At 29.3% G+C, this 21,708-nt stretch overlaps 1 protein-coding gene across 12 annotated transcripts; it reads left to right on the forward strand.

Moving 5' to 3' along the window:
• Positions 1–5: 5 nt before the first annotated feature.
• On the forward strand, positions 6–21,708 carry LOC139491826 (protein FAM228B-like). 12 transcript variants are annotated; one of them, XM_071279701.1, is made up of 9 exons: positions 6–241; positions 1,645–1,806; positions 2,787–2,807; positions 7,248–7,325; positions 8,751–8,948; positions 9,624–9,704; positions 11,134–11,202; positions 13,844–14,076; positions 19,134–21,708. In XM_071279701.1, the coding sequence occupies exons 1-9, from the start codon at positions 134–136 to the stop codon at positions 19,447–19,449; spliced, it is 1,266 nt and encodes a 421-aa protein (XP_071135802.1). In that variant the 5' UTR covers positions 6–133; the 3' UTR covers positions 19,450–21,708. The 12 variants fall into 12 exon arrangements, with proteins under 12 accessions (XP_071135802.1, XP_071135806.1, XP_071135801.1 ...); XM_071279705.1 differs by lacking the exon at positions 11,134–11,202 and adding an exon at positions 12,560–12,592; XM_071279700.1 differs by lacking the exon at positions 2,787–2,807 and adding an exon at positions 3,754–3,789.

Raw genomic sequence — 21,708 nt, forward strand, 5'->3', positions numbered from 1 at the left:
ATCTCCATGTGACGTCAGATTGTTTACGAAAATGGCGGCCATCATCTGATGCTCAACATCAGCCTCTCTTTCTTTTAAGGTTCTCTCCTAAACAAACATTTATCTTGGACAATAACTGGTGTGTAGCAGCACCATGGCGTCCCTGCTGTGTGTGAAACAACAAGGTGGTAAATTACAAGTCCACAATAACGATGCCATTGAAGAATTAATGATCGACAGTCAGGATCATATCACAACCACGGTTTGTTCACCTAACGATTTACATATTCTGTAATATGCTAGGATTTTTTAATCAAAGACTATCAAAAACTTGACCATTTGATCGCATTTCATGAAAAGGAAATGCCATTTTTGTTGTCATATTATTTATACATCTGTATAATAAGTGTACTACAAAATGTGGTAGAAAAACACCACCAAATATCAATACACCTTATTGCTATTTGTCCGCCATTACTAGATATCACTCAGGTTCCCGTAAAATTTTGACGTCACAATACAAAATATCTGACGCCACAATTAAAAAGTGATTGTTGTATGCGTCAAAAGTTCAAGCGGCCGGGTCAGCCAGGATTAGCGATAAGGTGTATCTGTATAAGGTCTGTTCCCCTAGGTCCATTGCCCATAGAGTCTGTTTGCCCATGATTCATTCTCCCTACTTTTTTGACAAAAGTTTTAATATTGAGGGAATAACTATTAAACATGTTAAAGGTAATTAAACTTATTCAGATATGACGGAGTCGGAGGGGTCCTGATCCCTAATTCCAGGGCTTAAAAATATGAAATCCAAAAGTCCTATATATAAAGAACTTAAAATCCTGCCATCCTGAAATTCGAAAAATGAACCCTGAATCCTAAAGGGATCAATCCCAATATTCTGAGCTTTAAAACACCTGATCCTCAGACGTCCCAGCATTTATGTTACATTTTGTAATTGTTTGTAATTATACTTATCACTGATTGTTGTAATAATTTTCTTTGATGGATTAATGATAAAAACAACATTTTGTTTTGATAAACTAGTCGGCTTGGAATGAGTACAAAAAAAATAATAATGTACGAATAGGGCTCTCAGGGCGAACGTACTCTGGGCGAACAGCTACAAGGATGACCAGACCCTGATTCACATTTTTATTCACCTTATGGCTATTTGGAAATCCATTCATAGTTCTAAGTAAATGGTATTTGTTTACATATTTTTCAAATCAAATAAAACCTTTTATGATCATTTATCAGAAAGTTCAAATGTAACCAACAAAAAAAAACACATAGCCATAACCTTTACTTTCAGTACTTCTGACCTGTATGAGTGTTGTACAAAAAGCAGACAATATAATTACTTTGCATATTTACCATATATTTAGAAACTGATTATAAATTCAAAACCTTTTATGGATTTTTGGTAGCTTAAAGTTATGTTCATAACATTATATAATGAATATAGGCATTGTGACATGGTATGTAGTTTAAAGAGAAAAAATGAATTAAATTTATTAAGCATATGAATATATAATATATGTAGCCATGGATGGAAAAAATATGTCTTACTTTAAAAGCCATATCAGCATGATAATTGACAAAATCCCACAGTTTACCTTAAATTTTCTATTTTAATATTTGAACTGTTGTATTTTTTTCATTAAGATGATGAACCGATCAGCTGTGCAGAGGAGGCGGTCATCAAAGAGACCATATTCCACTCCAGCTGGGGCCAAACCTGGTACAGGAATGGATTCAAAAAGTTTGATTGGACAGACACTCAAAGTACAAGATTGGTTGAATGAAAAGACAGTCAAGAGTTTACAGGTAAATTAACTTTACATTGAGCCACAGCCAGTAATACTGTACTGTGTGATGTAGCAATTTTGAACATAGAAATTTATATAATTTATGATCACTTACTGATTGTGATTTATCAGTTGTAGGAAACAATACATTATATAGAAGCTGACTATAAAAAGAAAATGATATGATTTCTCCGACATTTTGAAATTATGTAGAAAAATCTGTCAACAAGTAGTAAAATTAGTACCAATTAGAATGATTACAAATTAATGTTTATTATAAGACATACTCCAGGGACTTATTTCACACAAAAAGTCTTAAAGAAATAAAAACATACTTGTTTAAGTATGAACATTTCAGTTTTACAACAAGGATTTCTATAATAAGACCTTTGATTTCACGAAAGAATATTATTTCAATTTTGTTCACTACAATTGAATAGAAATATATATATATACATTACTTTATTTTCTTAATACTTTTTCACTTCATATGCTTTAAAGATTAAGGAAATTAGGAAGAATTTTATAATCAATAAAACTTCCAAAGTATTTTTTTTCTTATGATAATGCACAGTAAGCTGCAAAAAGCATAAAAGCTTCAAAATGCACAATAAGCTGCTAAATGCACGCTGAACTATGTTTAAACAAGCCCAGTGAGCTCCAACACTTACAACTCAAGGTGTTTTACATGTTGTGTATTGAAACCTTTGTTTCATGAACAACTGTAATAATCATGTTAATTGAGGCTTCCTAGACCCATATGTTTATTTCTGAAATAGCCATAATTTTATCATAGAATTTAAATGACTTTGTTCATTGCCCAATATTGCAGCATTTGCTTATTAAATATATACATTTATATACTGATATAAATATATATTCATATCCATAAGTTAATATGTATATTGTATCAATATTGCTTAAAAATATACATGAATATATTATATATAAGGAAGCAAATTCATAATATGCTAGATTTGTTTTTTCTTGTATCCATAGAGTTCGGCTAAATTACGTCTGGTATGTCTATATATACTCAAGCCTTTTTGATTTAATTTAAATATATTATTTTTAACATTGCTCTACTGTGAAAGGGGGAATAACTAATACATAACTTATAAGCTACCAAAAATCCATAAAAGGTTTTGAATTCATAATCAGTTTCTAATATGGTAAATATGCAAAGTAATTATATTGTCTGCTTTTTGTACAACACTCATACAGGTCAGAAGTACTGAAAGTAAAGGTTAATGGCTATTTGTTTTTTTTTTGTTGGTTACATTTAAATTTTCTGATAAATGATCATAAAAGGTTTTATTTGATTTGAAAAATATGTAAACAAATACCATTTACTTAGAAAGTTCTAAGAACATGATGAAGTAAAAATTAGGCATTTTTCAACATTTTCAGTTTGTGTCAAAAGAAATATTTTGTAGTCGTATTAAATAAAATTAGGGCATTAGACTAAGACTTACAGTGAAGGCTGATCTTTTTCTCTTTTTTTTTAATTACAGTTTCATACATACATATGAGGGTTTTTAATGGGACTCATTACAATAAGATTCTAGGTCGATAAATTGAAATAGGCCAATATGTAGGTTGCATGTACATATATGTTTCCCGTGAAATATAAAATCATGTTGTAGTCATGAATGCAGTTTCACTTATGATATTTTGAAAAATCGCTGTAGGCCTTGTTGGCTGTTAGATATAAGTAGTCATACTTTGACAGAAAGTTTCATCCATTAAACACCAGATGCATCGATACTAAAATGTATTAAATTTATAAGGGGTAGATTTTTTTGTAAATGTAGAGCAAATGCCTATTTTACCCATAATGCATGTTCAATTTCTTCCATTTAACTGCATGTCAAACAGTTTGTTATGTTTTTACAACAGTGTATATTGGTCTTTATTTTAATTGCATGTTGTACATTTGTTGCATGTGAATGTTTTTTGTTTCCAGTTGTTTACGATTCCACAAGCATGGGTAGATAAACAGGTAACCATGGTAACCCTGTATAACTGTTGTCAGCAAAGACAGGAGTCAGTATAAGTTTGAAAACTTCTTGAAATACTGCCTTGGGGATTCATTATAACTTGTTGTATACCAATTTTCATTGATTTTGATGGTACATACATACATGTATAGGACCCATAAATTTACAAATTTACAAATTTGCTCATGGAATTACACATGTTCTGTGAGAATATATATAGACATTGGCAAAGCCACAAAAAAAAATGTTTTCCTCAATCTAATCTATGAAAATTGGTACTCATGACAATTAATGAAACCACAGTATAAGTAAAGTATGTATTAATCTGCCAGGGAATTCTTTTGTTCAATGGGTTATCTCCCTGTAGCAGCATTATATCAGAGGAGATAATCTTTTTGTTAAATGCACTTTAATCAATCAATCATCAAACTTGTCAGGACTCCTGAATATTATTGTTGACTTATTATACATTCATCAGCTTACAGGAAAGCACAATACTATATACTACACATATTGCAATCTTATTGAAATATAGATCTGTGTCCACACTTTTCTTACAAAGATCTGGCCATCCTGCATTCTTGTTTCTGTTCTGGTAATTATATTACATCAGCCAAAAGAATTTCTACTTCTAAAATGTGATAGGTGTGTATCAATACAAAAACACTGGAGGATTCAGAAAGGCTTTTAAAAAAGAAAGTAGAACCAAGGCTTTTCGAAACTTTGTAAGCAAAGTGTGGACACAGATCAGTGTTTCAATCAGATTGCACATGACATTACAGGCATTTCTCTTATCTTGCTTTATAGTCTTGCTTAAGGATAATGTTCCACTCCTCCTTAACTGTATGTTGGGTAATCAGGTCTTCACATTTCTCTGATTTCTTATTAATGTATATCATTTAAGGAGGTAGACCTAGGTTAAGGGAAATAACTCATAAAATCATCAGTACGTTTGTGTCAACCGTTTTCATAAATATATTCTAAGCTTCTACGTTACATAGATTATTTCCAATCTGTTTCAGGTAAATGCTTGAAAAACATTGATGAAACTTGACTTTAACAAACACATAACTGATTTAAAGAGTTATCTCCCTGAACCAAGGTCTACCACCTTAAATATTTGAAAAAGGGAGGAAATGGAGCACATGAATTTATGATAGATTACCATTTGTTAATAACATTAGTCAATTTGGAAAATAATTGGAAATACATGTATTTAGGTCTTCTTAAAACAATGTTAAACATTTTTTTCAGTTGAAAATGATAATTCAGTAAGAAAAGTGTTAAGTGCATTGAGAAAATCCATTAAGTGGTTAATAAATTCCATAGAATTATAGTCAAATGACTTATACAAGATAAAAATAGAAGAGTTTCTTCTGCTTTATTTCTGGGAGTTTTTTTTTATATTACAATTTACAATGAAAGTTAAAAAAAAATCATTTTATTTGTCGAAACATTTTTTGTGTCAATCCTTTTTCTGTTAACAAATTTCTTTCATAAATTATAAATAACAAAAATTGTTTTACTTGAATAATAAAATATCAAATTAGAAAGTCAATTTAGTTTTTACCAAATTGCCATGATAATTGTGAAATATATATATATAATTTACATGTAGTCTAGTTAATAACTAAAATTATTACATGATTGATATAAGGACAAATGTTTCTGAATCAGATTTGGTATATATGTCATGTTTTGAAATAAAATTTGCTTTAAAAAATCAAAGCTGTATATAAAAAGAAGATGTGATATGAGTGTGATTGAGACAATGTTTAGAAGGTGAAACTCATCAGATAGATATGTATACACAGCACATATACAACTTACAAAAACATTTAAGACACAAAGTACTGAACACCTATAGATGTCTATTATCTTAAAATATTTAATAGCCTATATCCTTGCTAATTATGATGTAAATTGTGATATGTGATAAAATATATTTCAAATTATATTTCAAATTATTTCAAAATTATTTCAAATTATTTCAAAATTCACTTATTACAATGAATTTAGAGGTAGAAATGTCATTATCTTTCATTGGTAGAATAGAAAAACAAAAGATATAGGGTATCCATCCATGACATAAAACTAGTATAGACACAACCAAGAAAAACACACATTAATTTAGCAAACGAACAGTGCTTTTATTGCTGGTCTTCATCTCAAAGTCATAGTGATGTCTTCAACACTGATCAAAAATAAAAAAATCTCGCCTCACTGTAAGTATAAGATAGATTCTAGCACCGGCTTGAGAGGAATTCTTGCACACAAAAATTTGGTGTCTTTCTAAGACCTTATAAAGCCTTGTCAAAACAGAACACACTGGAAAGAACTTAACACAGTTACACTTATAATTCGTTCTCTTGTGATAAAAGATTGATGTTCTTTTCTAATGGTGGCTCCTCTGGTGTTAAACTTTTTTTCTGTTCTTTACTGAGCTATAATTAGCTAGGATTACCAGTTTCCTTTCCTTAGTTAAAGGTCATGGATCTCAAAGACTCTTGGCTTCCTTCCTTCAGAAATACAAACTGGTTACAAAGATATAGCCAAATAAAATATGCTGAAAGTGTTGCTTAGACACCACAATGGAATGAATCAATCTTTTCTAAGGATTTACAAAATGTTAATAAGTTCTCTTTCTACATGATATTTTTCTTGTGTGTGCTTTCTCTTTCTTGCCTTTCACATTGCATTGTCAAAATCATACAATAGGGAATTTGACATTATAGCCACTAAAGGGCAGAGAATACAAAATAAAGAAACAAGTACCAAAATCAGGAGATGTTAAAATCAAAACAGAATGATAGGAATTTTAAGCTAACTCTTTTTCCTTCAATTTATTTCATGGATATATAATTCCTCTTTTTATGAATTATATGGTAGATAGGATTTTTTTATTTGATATTAGATTCTTTAGAAAATAACAATGCTAACAAATTTTTAAAGAATGATAAATTTAAAAGTAAAAGAACAAATTAATATATAAAAGATTTGGGAAAGACAAAAAGAATTTGAACAGACATTCAGATGGTTCATTTTGACAAACTGGCAGATTTTGTATCTTTTGGTTATTTATAGATACCTGTTGATTTGCAAATTTGTAAATCATAACAACTAGGTGTACAAACATTTCTTAAAAACTTTTGACACTGCTTTTTATTTCATGCATCATTATATTTAAAAGTTATTATTATATGTCAATTGGAGAAAATCTAGAAGTCAGCTAGAGATAAGTTCAAAAATGTATTTAATTCATATACTTTTATAGGACTCATTCATAACGTTATAATTAAGTTGATTTCATTCCTTATTCACAAATTTTCATATGTGATGTACATGTACTTAAGTTAGTCCTTTTAAAAACTGTATACAGAAAGATATTTAAAAACAAAAATAAACATTGCCTGCACTTTCCAAAAAATCCAGCTCATTTTCTCTGTAATTTTATTTTTAGGAAAAGTCTGATGTGGAATCAAAGGCAGCCAGACAGCTGTACAACCCACTCTTGGAAACAGAAAGCACTTTCGTCAAGGTAATTGTTAAGAATTTTATTATTCGTCAAGGTAATTGTTAAGAATTTTATTATTTGACAGAGCTTTTCTATACTAAAAAAGGGATCCGTATTCCTGTCAATGAAAATTTCAGTTTCAAATAGAAAATATAAGCATACCTATTTATGAGTATTATCATTTTTTGTACACTTTCACACTCATGGAATCACTCACTTCAGAATGAGTTGACTTATTTAATATTTCCTCTATTTCAATAGTTATGGCCCATTTTGATGTTGGGTAGTCACTTTCGTGATAATAGAAAGTTTCCTTTTTAAAAAGAAAGTTTTTTGCATTTAAATATAAACAGAGCTCTGAGTGCTCTTTCATAACAATTTTTCCTCAAGTTGTATACATACACTTACAACACTTTTTGTCGAAATTGTCATCCATTTACACTGATCTAGTGACATAATTGTTTTTGTGGCCTTTGGCTGTTTTCTGCTCTTTGGTTGGTTGTCTCTTTGGCACATTCCCCATTTCAATCTCAATTTTATGCATAACTTAAACGTGTTTTTTTTTCAGAAACATTTAAATGTACAAATACATCTTTAGTACTTTTTGAGAAACACTTACAATGTACACATAAATTTTTAACCGGATTTTTGTGACAAAAATGTCGGTTATTGATTTGGGGATGTACGGCGGTCGGATGGGCGGCAACCAAATGTTGTCCGTGCATTTACTCATGAACCGTTCATCCAAAGCTTTTAAAATTTTAATATGTTGTTACTGTTAACAAAATGAAGGTCAAGTTCAAGAATGACGATTTTGACTTTTACCGTTCAGGAGTTATGGTTCTTGAAAGATTGAAAAATGGCGTTTCCAGTCATGTCCGTGCATTTACACATGAACTGTTCAACCAAAGCTTACCAAATTTTAATATGTTGTTACTGATGACAAAATGGAGGTCAAGTTCAAGAATGACGATTTTGACTTTTACCGTTCAGGAGTTATGGTTCTTGAAAGATAGAAAAATGGCATTTCCAGCTGTGTCCCTGCTTTTACTCATGAACTGTTCAACCAAAGCTTTTCAAATTTTAATATGTTGTTACTGATGACAAAATGGAGGTCAAGTTCAATAATGTTGATTTTGACTTTTACCGTTCAGGAGTTATGGTTCTTGAAAGATAAAAAAAATGGTGTTTCCATTCATGTTGTTGCATTTACTCATGAACCATTCAACCTAAGCTCTTTCAAATTTTAATGTGTTGATACTGATGACAAAATGGAAGTTAAATTTGATATTGACGATTTTCACTTTCACCGTTCATCAGTTATGGTTCTTGTGATATTGCCAGGACACAAATAAATGTTAATAAATCCGGTTTGCTGTCGTTGTGACAGCCTCTTGTCAGTACTTTTTTTTAGAAACGTTTACAATTTACCTGTATTTTTCATTTTAGGATATAGAAGAATATGTTTGTCACAAAGATGTGATGGATTTACGTAAGAAAGAAATGCTGCATAAAAAATGGAATGATAGAGTTCATGAACCCTTACGTAAAAAGATCATTGATGTAATGGACGGTGACGATTGGCCAGAACTGGACAGACGAAAGAGGGAATTACATAAACAGTATTTAGAATTTGTTAATGAAAAGGTATAACAACAAAAAACAAATTAGATATAAGAAGATGTTGTATGGGTGCCAATGAGACAACTCTCCATCCAAGTCACAATTTGGAAAAGTAAACCTGTATAGGTGTTGTCAAAGAACATGGATTCTCGGCTAACATGGATCCTTGGCTAACATCGAACAGCAAGCTATAAAGGGCCCACAAAACGACTAACTGTTAAACCATTCAAACAGTTAAACCAACAGTCTAATCTATATAAAAAAAAATTAAGAAACACTAGTGAATCGCATCAACAAACAACAACCACTAATGACTAAACAAAATGTATGTTGAATGATTTATAATTTTTTCCAAATTATTTATTTCATAGGATACAATAATTGGGCAATGTGACAAATTATTCAAATTTTGCATTATATAACTTTGGAATTTCGGACTTACAAGCGCAAATTCAAATGTGAAACATTTATCTATTATTTTATGATATTGTAACATTTTTGGCCTAAAACTGAATTTGTTTTGAAGAAAAAAGTGTATACATCAAATTCAAGGAACAACAATATTTTTAAAGAAGATATATATCACTTTTCAATAAAATTGAAGTTGTTTCATAATTTTGCTCAAACTCTAGGTGAAACAAGAAAGATAACTCTTGTTATAAAAAACTTCGATAATTAAGGAAAAAGGTTTATTTACAGGGTCATGTTTTCTTGGACACAATGGACCCAAGAGAATATTATGCACAAGCTTTGAATGGACACAGACCTGCGCCAATTAAGGTATGACTCAATATGTAAATTGGTATAAAATATCAAAAAAATTAAAATAAATAAATATATATTAACTTTTTACATAATTGTTTTTAAGAAAATTATTTTAATACAACACTATATATATTTTCATTAGATGTTTTGCTACTTGTAACCATGTTAATAAAATCGGAAATAAAATGGCAGGGTTTCTGGGGGGGGGGGGGGGGGGAAATGATAAGGCAATCTTTATTATTTATATACTTGAGATTTTTAGTTCATAATTTAAAAACAAAATCTGTTCCCAAACAGTCCATAGCTGAAATTTAGGGCCAATAACATAAAATTGAGAATGGAAATGGGGAATGTGTCAAAGAGACAACAACCCGACCAAATAAAAAACAACAGCAGAGGGTCACCAACAGGTCTTCAATGTAGCGAGAAATTCCCGCACCCGGAGGCGTCCCTCAAACGAATGTTTGTGGTAACCCGAACTCCAGAAACTTTCGGTTGTAATTACTTTGTCATTCTTTTGGCAATTAACTTTAATATGTTAAAATCACAATGAACAGTTTACTTTGGTTTTACTTTGCTGTAAAATTATTCTTTGACTTTGGTGATTATTTTAGCCGTCCAGAGTTATTTCCTTTCCATGAGCTTTAAATGTGCTCATTTTTTTTTCTCGATCTGGAGTTCTGACCTTATAAATCTGAAAAGCCAAAAAGAAAAAAATATATTAGGGTGTTTATTTTTTTATTATTCTAATAAAGGAACCTTTTTAAGAATTAAATCGTAATTTAATGTTAGTTGTTAAAAGGTAGCTGGCAGTTTTACTGTCATGTAGAAATGTACTTTAATGCAAGTTTTGGCTGAAAATCATCTAAAATGAAAAAAAAATGATCAGAATTGTATATATGAACAGGCCCTTTTCACAGCCAAGGAGGTAACAGGGTTAACTTTGTAGCGTAGTAATAATAGCTTCTTTTAGCCATTAAAACTTATAATATTCAGAAACTTTTTAACATAAATTGCTTCATTTTTTTTTTAGGATTCGAGTAAAAAAAATCATTTGCATAAATTTTGAATGATAATTTTTTTTAATTGCCTATTTTTTTTTCATTACTTAAGAAATTGCTGCTTTTTTAGAATACTAAACTTTGTGGATTTTTTTTTATTGATTCCCTAAAATGTAGTTTGCCATGCATCAGTTTAAAATGAAATATGCAAAAAAAACATTTTTGTACTAGATTTTGCTGCCTCATATTATATACTATTGAAATTGATTTTTATTTTTATATATATTATTTTTAAAAATGCATGTATATATTTTACATCATGTAAACAATAACATAAAAATTAATAAAATTTAATTAGTGAATATGCATGCTCTGATTATAACTGTTTAATTGAAGTTATAAAAAACAGCTATTGAATAACATACTAATGATTTTATAATCAGAATTTGTGCTTAAAGTGGAGTAAGCACATGGTCAAGGCTCAGGCGCATTTCAACACACAACATTTCAAGGTATAGAATGCACAACTACGCCACAATGAAACAAAACTGTGACTTATGTGTGTGGCTAGAATATTAAGTTGAAAATGATTACTTGCCTAGAGCTTCAGGGTTTTCTATGAGTCCCCTTCAAGATTGACAGTACAAAGAGAAGAGAGCGGGGGTGACAGGATTTTGGTTATTTGGGATTTGGGGAAAAGAATAAGAAAAGAAGAGAGAAGTGGGGAGAGTTACAAAAAGAAATGGTATTTGGGAAATGATCACCCCTGTATCACCTTTCTAGAGAAAGTATCCAGAAGGCTAGGATTTAATACTTTTTTCATGAAACAAATATTCTCACTTTTGTTGGCTTAGTTGTGCAAGAATTTGTGTAAAAATGTTGAAATTGTTGATTTTTTAAATTGTTGAATATTATTTTATCACAAAATTCATTTAATATTCCTTTTTGTTAAAATTAAACTCACAACCTTGTATCACATTTGACATAACAATTACGTTGGCATTAAATGTTTTTTCTGTTGTGAAATCACAATATTATCTACACATTTATATAATTTCATTGTTTGATTCAGAATTTCACTTCTAAGCAGAAGGTTCAGATTATATATATATATATGTAATAATCAAACAGTAGTCATCAGGTCTCCGAAAGGGGAATTTTTGGATGGTGCCCCAGAAGGGAGGCCCCTTCCATCAAAATGAAAATTAAATATACTGAAGTTTTAAATTCAGGAATTACTGTTATAACTGATTATTGGTAAAATGCAAGATATATTAAAAGCAAGCCTGATGATTGCTATACTTCATAATAGACATCAATATTGGCGCTGACAATTTAACATTTTTAAGTGCTTAATAGAAATTTTTAACATAATAGGCAAAACCTCCAAAAAGTAAGTGTATAAAAAAGAAGATGTGGTATGATTGCCAATGAGACAACTATCCACAAAAGACCAAAATGACACAGACGTTAACAACTATAGGTCACTGTACGGCCTTCAACAATGAGCAAAGCCCATACCATATATGACTATGAATCTTAATTCATGGTTTACTGAATATGCCTATGTGATATTGAAGGCAGGGTATGGTGTCCTGTGGATGGATATTCTTAGGTGTTTTTTTTTACGGTTTGGTTTGTTTTATTTTGTTGAGGATAATTTAATAAATTATACATATACCTGTACTATATAATGGCAAACCTCTACAAAAATACAAAATATTCCAATTTTTAGATTAAAATATCAACATGAAATGTTGGTATTTAAACAAAAAAGAAAATTTAGATAAATTGTAGAAAAATCCTTCAAGGATGATTTAGTTATAATAAAGGGAGATAATTCAATTGTTAGATGTTTTATGTGTTCAGGTAGCATTTGCTAGCGATGAAGATCTTGAACAGGTAATTTTGGGTTAGGTTACATGTGAAGGGTGTTTTGATTCTGGACATCATTTTTTTTGGTTTTAGGCAAAAATATTTGTGTGTGTATTTATGAACTTAGAATTGCAAATGGGAACCCGGATGTGTATTATTAAACAGTTGAAAAAAATGCAAACAAGGCAACGATTGAAATTTATAACACCTGTGATTTTTTACAATGTAATAAAAGCAACTACAAAATTTATATTTGAGAACTCTTTTCACTGTCGCATTGTAACAAGGAGAGACAAAAAATAAATAAAAGAGATTGTTAACCATGTTTTACTTTAATATTGATGAAATGGATTTGATTAACTGTTACTTTAACAATTTAATACTAACAGATTTATTATAAAACTTTTCTAAGATGAATTAAAGGTCCAAGCTACAATTGGTCCATGGTATTCTAATAAGTGAGCTAAGTTATTTTCCCATAATTAGTTTAATAGATGCTGTATTAATTTATATACTGGTACAAAAATAAGTTCAGTTTAATTTTATTATTGCCACCCATTTATTGTGACAGGTTAGCTTTGGTATGAGAATAGTAGATTAAACACATGTATAAATTACCAAAGTATATAATTCACATGCTTAGAATCTCTTGTTGGTCATTGAACCTGAATTAATGAATTATATAGCATCGATAATGTGTTTCTTGGCATACTCACGGTCATAAAACTTTTGAGCATGATTTTTGTACTCAGACTCGAAAATCAACCAATCAAATTGCTGGATTTCATGTTTCGAGCATGATTTTTGTGTTCCGAGCACTGAGCAAAGTTTTATGCCTTCAAGGCCTGGTCATAAAATTTTATTTCCTGGACCTTTTTTCAAAATTAGGGAGTCCAAAACCTGATTTTAAAAAATCTTTAGCACATAGTAGGATATGATACAAAAAATTCATTGTTTTTTTCCTTTCTGAGGATGAGGTTTTTACAGGTAATATGAATTTAAAAGATTGATTTTTGTGTTTGTTTATTTTTTGGTATATTTCTCAAGATATTTATGACATTTCTATTTGTACACAGTTTTATGTGATTGTTTCTTATTCAATATTATGAAATCTGTTTTAATTTAAAATTGCTTTGAAATTCTTAAAATTAAAGATATAATAAATAAATGTTAAAAGTTAAATTCAGAAAATTCTATGATAATTGAAAATTTTTAAATTGTTCATATGAACTTGTCTTTTATTAAAACCATTTTTCTAATCTGATTTACTCTATTTAGGTACAGACACAAAAGTTCCGTGACCCACTTTTGTCTCAAGGCCGTGAACGTAGCGAAGAGGAGCGTACAATAATGAGATGCATGACCGGGTACAATTACACAGACAAGGATATAGACCAGGTCAAGTTACCTCCCTTACCCCTTGTGCCACTAGGAAGACACGGCACAGACAGTATTAAGTGGCTTCAGATGCCACTGCATAATATTGAGAGTACTCCACGAATGGCTAGCAGGTATACATTTGTTATTAACCCAAAATATTGATTTTTATCTTTCTGTAGAGTGGTTATAAGTGTATTTTAATAGTGTGGATATTGTGTGTTTTATAATAGCATGTGTCTGTTTCTTTAAATTACTTATCTTTATTTTTAGCCAACTTTCTCACTTTTGAGTCATGTGATGAATAATTCAAGTTTATAATTAAAAAGCTCACTGTTTTTTATAGACAAGACAAGACAAGACAAATACTTTATTAAAGTCTCACCACTTGTTACATATAAAATATACAGCTTTTTAAAACACAAATTAACAACAAGAGCCACTCTATAAAGAGTTATGAGAGACTATAAAACATTTTTTTTTAAATTATAATACAAATACAACGTAAGTCAACTATCACGAATATAAAATACATTTTCGCTTTATTAAAATTTCATAGCAGATTTTGGCAGTATAAAATACCATATTTTCATTTGTAAAAAGAAATATAAATTTCTCATTATCAGACATATGTAAAAAATTCTCATCAACAATACTAGCATGGTTAAAAATAACATTACGAATCTCTGAATATACAGGACAGTTTAACAAAACATGTTTTTCATCTTCAACGTCATCAGTACAGTTAAAACATAATCTATTTTCAATATCAATATTCTCATATAGTATAAAGAAAAGTTAATGTTGTCCAGCTAATTTTTAATGAATTCTGAAATGAATTATAAATAATAAGATATATAAGGTCTTAAATTGAAAACTACATGTGAATATTATAGGAAATTTTTTGTGATCTTTTTCCATTAAAAAAAGTCGCTTAGCTTCTCTACTTGATAAGATTATGATGTGGTGTTATTTTCAAATTTTAAAATGTTATGTGAAATAATCAACAATATATATCAATACAAAACTAATACTTGACAGTACTCAGACACCAAATTACCAAAATATAGCAGCTGTAATATGGCTGTAATACCCATTTGTTAATATATATCATTGTTAGTTTTTCTAAGAATGGTATTGTCAGTTAAAGTTCATACACTTGGCATTGTAAAAATATACAAATATAACTTATTTTACATTTTAAGTTACTGAAATCATTCCTGAAATGTTGCTATTAAAGTTTTTGCATCCAGTTTCTATCAAAAAGTAATGAATTATCTCCCTTTGGTATTTGAATTATTTCCCTTTGAAATTTGAATTACTTCTTGTCACCTTTATTCCAACCAACAATATAATTTTTTGAAAAACTAATTATCAATATATCACATACATAAACTGCAGAACACCCTGCCATTCAAATTTTTTATATAAAATTAAGGACTGAGTATGGTTTTATAAAAATTATAAAAAAACTTTAAATGTGTATATATATAGTCATAGATGTAGATAACTCGATTTGTCTGGTTCTGACCCCATTTTCTGATAAAAAGTAAATTTGTGTGTGTGCATGTGAGTTTCAATACAATGTGAACATTAGACTTGGCACATATGATTTTATTTTGTATTTGCTGGAGGAATTTGTATGCACTGAACTTCAACAGAAAATTTTGTGAAATTAACATATTTCATTAGAATCAGATTTGAGATCTAAATGTTATAAGGTTAATTAGGAATAATCAAATCACAGTACATTTGAACTTGTGCCAAGTCGTATTTTCTGTAGAGAATAAAGATTTCTTTTCCCAGTTAGCGTAAAAGTGTTAGAGGGCAATTTTTCTGTAGATTTGAAGGTGAACTTTTTCCTTTAGATTATATGATACATTTTCTGTAGATCTGAATACTATGTTTTTCCCTGTAGAGTAAGATTTGAGGTAAGGAATATTTAGACTAGTCAGTAACCCATGTATATTTAGTACCTTAATCCTGCCTCTACCTTTACCTTTTAGATACCTTGACCTAGTTCGTTAAAATTTACTGTAAAATTTATATACCATTTATGGCTAGTGTATTTGATGGTCATTATATAGAGATTTGTATTTAGGTTGAAACAACAGTGAACTTGTATTTCAAATTCATGCTGGTTTGGTATTTATGGCAGAGTTTTGAAATAAAATTGAGAAAGGAAATGGGGGGAATGTGTCAAAGCGACAACAATCCGACCGTCTGTTTAAAATTAAAATTCGTCTGAATTAACTGTTAGTGTTATTTACAGCTATTGTAATTATCATGATATACAGAATTTCATATAGGTTTAAATGTATCTTATGTTCTTTTGGTGCTAATGGCAGAAATTTAATGCCTTCAAATATTTTGAACCCAGTGAAAAATTGATGGTCCTGTATTTCCAGTTAAATTTTTGCTATTAATTATTTCCATAGTTATAATTTAGATTAGGCTAATTATATTTGATGCCATATATATTAAAACACCACAAACATTTAATTGGACATCAAAACCAAGATGGAGAACCTGTCTGATTTTTGTAGGTCCTGGTGGACAGGAGCTCCAGTTTTCTCAAACCCAGAAAAGTCGTGTGTTTAAATGCATCACTTGTCAAGTCCCTGGGTAGTTTAGATTTTGAACATGTGGATACTCTTGAACGCTATACAAATCTTGATATCTGGAATCTGGATTTCTTTTTATTACTTATCTTTAATATCAAAAAATTAGTTTCATGTCAGTTGATTTTCTGTAATAGTTTAACATACGAAATGCTTTTCTTTTCAATTTCTTTAAAAATGTACCATACTTATACTTGTTAGGTATTTTTTGAAGAATTATAGAAAATATTATATATATTATTTAACAAGTTAGAATTAAAAAATAAATTCCAGCTTTACAATATGGCACTAACATTACATTCTTGCACAATAAAATGTTCTGTTGCATAGAAATTCCAGTAGGGAATTTGTTATAGTGAATTTCAGATCAAGCATCTTGACTTAATCTCACAAAAAAATTGTGTAGGTCATTTTTTGTTGCAAACGTTTCCCGAGGCAAACATTTAAATTGTGGCACGACAAAGAAAACGATCGTGAGCACATCTCTTATATGATGTTTAGCTAGCACTGATATATATTCTTTTTATTGAATTTATGCGATGTTTATTCAACTAAAATTTCATGAAATTTTATAGTGGCAGCACTGATCATTAATGAACCTGATCTTCTTTCTGCAAGTAAGGCCTATTCCATGGTAAAATTTGAGAGAAAAACATGAGATTACAATAAATACACAAATTATTTAAATTCAAAGACTACATTCTTGAAAAGATAATAAATATATAATTTTTGTGTGTCTCATGGTTTTGTCTTAGAGTTATTTTACCATGGTTCTGTTCATTGCAGCATGCTATATATTTGAATTGAAGTTTATTTTGCAATCGCACACCCTGTTGTAAATCAGCATTCACAGTATATCCCAATAATTTATGAAATTAGAATACAGATACTTCATAGGTTAAATTTATTAGATTCTATTTCAGATGCGACTTTTTCAATTTGTATTTACACTTGACTAGAAAAAGATTACCCTAAAGACTATTTTCTATATGTTACTTTTTTTAGCTTGATTTCTTGGGGGAAATTTAAAAAAACAATGAAATACAGAATTTTACTTTTATTGCAGAATTTGAACTAAAAAATGAGAATTTTTTTTATCACCTAAAAATTAAATTTCTTAATATAAATCCTTCGAATTTTTATGAATTAATCCACAAATAATTCCCATATTTTTCTCTTTTTATTTTTTAAATTAAAAGTCATTGTCCAGTTGCCTATCTTTTAATTTTTAGTCATTTATACTATCAACTTTTAGATAATTTAATTGTTGTTTCTTATGAAAGAATAGAAAACATAGTTTTCATACTTATTGCTTTATTCATTATAAAATCGTATATGCTTATTATATACATCAACATGCATCTTACAATTTCTACTCTCTTTCAGACTGTATTTTGAAAGTTTCATTATTTTTTTTATTTAATTGAGGCCACCATTGCTCCTGAACTCCAACTTATATTAACACTTAAATATATAACTTTAAGGTCAAGGTACAGTAAATGGGTTATGAACTTTCAGTACAAATGATTGCCTTTTTTCAAAGAGTTATAATTCAGTACTGTTTTGGAAAATAAGAGATAAATGAATGTTTGTTTTCAATTTTTAGTTAGAGTTGGATTAACAAACCAAATTTCAAAGCAAAATTTTATCAAAATCTGTGAAAAAGCCCATTTACTGTACCTTGACCTTAAGTGCACCCTTATGTACATGGTGGTGGAAACAATATTTTTATGATGATATAAAGCAATATATCACCTGTAAATTTTATGGGGATTACTTGGGATTCATAGGACTAGGAGATGACAGTCACTTTAACATCAATTGTATATTTTATATAGATACATGAGGTATATGAATTTGTTTTGTAAAGAGAGTATTATTTAGAACTGATTTTTTTTTTTGGGGGGGGGGCAGGATTTATGCATTTTTATATTTTATTTATTGTACTTTTGTTTATCCTAATATTAATATTATCTATAATATATCAGCCTATAAGAAAAGTCAATACAATGTATAGTATTTCTAAGATTGTGAAACAATCTAAACATCCAATATAATATTACTAGGGATCTTGGCCAAATAGAACACTCGGGTTCTGAAGCAATTAGAAAAAGAAAATGTTTACTCAGGAGCTGAGCCAATTAGATTAGAAGCATTCAGTTCCTGTGTAGAAAATTATACTCTCCCCTTATATCTGTGAATTATTTAATATTTCTATGTTCCAATTTTCATAAGGAAAAATTGCATTTTTATGGTTTTCTCCAAAGTGAGCATACAAGCCTAGAAAAATAAAAATTTTATATTCGTGGTTCCTGTGTATACCAATAAAATAAAAATAAAAATTGTTATCTTAAGAAAAATAATAAATCCACAGTCAATAACCGGAAGCAAGTTATTTCGTACCATACATTTACCGTTTCGCACCCAAGATAATATCCATTTCGTACGAAATGCAGGGTACGAAATGGTTAGGGTACGAAATGACTATAATTCCAATAACCAATCAGAAATCAAAAGCTTTAAAAGGTCAAAATATCCAGTCATTTAAAAGTTTTAATTTCTATTTACAGAAGGAGGATGCAGGGTGTCTTCAATCAGTGTAATGTAGATTTTGAGGAATGGTCTCAAGCACAGTACAACCACAGTCTAGTCGACGAAGAACTTCACATACAGAAAAAGAGAATGTTTAAAGAAGTTCCACCTTTTAACAGACCCCCCAAAAAGGTTCAAGGTCTGAAAAAATGTGTTTCATATGATAGTTATACACAAGTTATTCCCGAGGATATGTTAATTAGTAACATGGACTCAATTCCAGAGGAAAGGTTGACCGTTTCCATGCAACAGACTCAGAATGGAATAGATCAACAAACAATGGCTGTCTCTTAATCAATGACCTTGTCCTTTGTAGCTTGAACTCAATCACTATGGCAATAAAAGTGCATTTTTTGTGTAAAAGTTAGAAATATAGATGTAAACAAGAGCTTAATTTGCATTTACTGACTGTCAATTATGACATGAAGCTGCTTGTTATGTTTGACTCTTTATTTTGTTAATTCTTAAAATGACTGTTTGCTTTGTACATAGAAGGGGCACAAGTTTTACTGATGTTTGTTAAATAATTATGACGAGAAATTGTTTTTATCTTTTTCATTAATTTGTTTTCAATGCTTACAGACTACAGTTTCATGCCTCTGTTTCCTCTTTTAATTTTTAAACACCAAGGATTGAAGCAGCCTTCACGATGTTTTTAAATTATATTATTTCCAGAAATTTTTTTTAAAAATCTTTCTTCACTGTTGTTATTTTACATTTTCACTTATTTGTTATCAAAACACTGTATTTTGTATACAATCATATTTTATTTTGGCATTTCCTCATACCTATTTTCATCTATGATAGGCCTGCAGAACTTGAACATAAATTTACTGTGAAATTGTTAATGTTTCCATGCTTTTTCTAGTCAAATTGTTCTTATAATGGGAAGTAACTCCTTATAAATTCATTCCATATATATATACAGGGTGTTTATTTAGATGATTTTTAGTTTAAAAAGAGACACAAAAAAATAACGTGGGTATACATCTTGATTATTTTGTTTTGTTTCAAGGTTGGTTGGTTTTTTTTTAAGGTGATCTTCAAATTGCAAGAGGTATGATTGTATTTATTTATGCAAGTAAAGGGAAAAAAGCAAAACAGTATTTTTATATAACATCTATGAAAGTTTTAGATACTCTTCAGTTTAAGAGACTTGAACTTATAAGTAGAATTTGTTTAAGATGTTGAAGATGGACTAAAAATTAAAAAATCAAACAAAATGAAAAAGAATGATGAAATAAGTTATTAATTTTTACTTATTATGTGTTGAAAAGGTTTTTGTTTTTTTTAACAAGTTGAAAATTTTTATGTTAATTTTATGTGTTATTTACAGTATTGATTCAATGTTTTATACTAATATATGTAAAGAAAAAAAAGATTTTATTTAGCTATCTTCCTTTAAGTGGTACAAATTTGTACATTTTTACAAAAAATAAGTACTTTGTACACATTTGTATATCCTTTTTGAATTTAACTCTGAAATACATATAGGTATCAATTGGAATGAGTCGAAATATTAAAAAAACCAGTTACCCCGGTATATGTAATATACCCATATGGAATTGAATGGCTTTTCTACATACTGTACATTTCCAGTAAATTTGATTTTAAATGTATATTATATATGTATAAGAATATGTAACATGTATGTATGAACAAATACTATTAAAAAATCAAAATACTGAAAAATGCACCATTTCTCTCAAAATATGCTTAATAAAATGGTAATCGTCTCTTTGCTGCGTGCATTATCAATCAATCAAATTTTTGTTGTTCAAATTTTTAACTGAGATGTCATCATTTTTGTCTTCCAATAACTATTTTAAGATAATTTTAAGATAATCTAATAATTTTTCAAGTTACGTTTGTGAACCTATTTTCTAGTAACTAATGTATTTATGCATTTATTAATGTACAGTGCTAGTCATTGTGTGCAGTGTGTGAAACTACCGGTAAGTCCGTGTAAAACTTGTAAATATTGAAAGTGCTTCTTTTTTAACTTGCAGCAAATAGATATAAAGCTTATTTGTCCTAATCAGAATATTTATTGCTATGAAATTAATTTGTTTCAAGTTGTTTTTAAAAAAAATTGTGTTTAACCTAATTGTATAAGCTTCTGTGTAGAGGTATTTGTACCCACCTGTAAAATACAAACCATATGAAAATTAGTTTTATAGAAGATAAATTTGTAGGACAGGCATAGTTAGTCCTTTTAATCAAACCTTTTTTAACCTTTCTTTTGTCACAAAAACTTTTGTTGAAGCACTGCTATCTTTTAAAAATGATTGAAGCTTAGTATGGGTTCAATGTTGAAATTTCCGTTTAGCCAGGCGATTCTGTTTTCACATGGTTTTATATTTATAGTGTTTCCACTGGATCATTTTATTAACTCCTTTGGACAGGATTATCTTTTAACTAATCATGTCATGTATTACTAAAATTCAAAATGTGACTTTGTGAAATAATTTGTCTCTTGTTTCATGAAATGTGTTTGTCATGAAATCTGTGATATGACTCAATATGTTGAGAATACATTTAATGAAAAACTGA

Source organism: Mytilus edulis, chromosome 10 (assembly GCF_963676685.1).
Source record: "Mytilus edulis chromosome 10, xbMytEdul2.2, whole genome shotgun sequence".
Taxonomy (NCBI): Eukaryota; Metazoa; Mollusca; class Bivalvia; order Mytilida; family Mytilidae; genus Mytilus; species Mytilus edulis.

What these genes read in the sequence shown, in the direction of transcription:
- LOC139491826 (XM_071279700.1), top strand. Translation starts at nt 134, where the DNA reads ATGGCGTCCCTGCTGTGTGTGAAACAACAAGGTGGTAAATTACAAGTC. An exon ending in TAGAATTTGTTAATGAAAAG is followed by an intron (nt 8,949 to 9,623) that starts GTATAACAACAA and finishes GTTTATTTACAG; the next exon opens with GGTCATGTTTTCTTGGACAC. An exon ending in ACTCCACGAATGGCTAGCAG is followed by an intron (nt 14,077 to 19,133) that starts GTATACATTTGT and finishes TTCTATTTACAG; the next exon opens with AAGGAGGATGCAGGGTGTCT.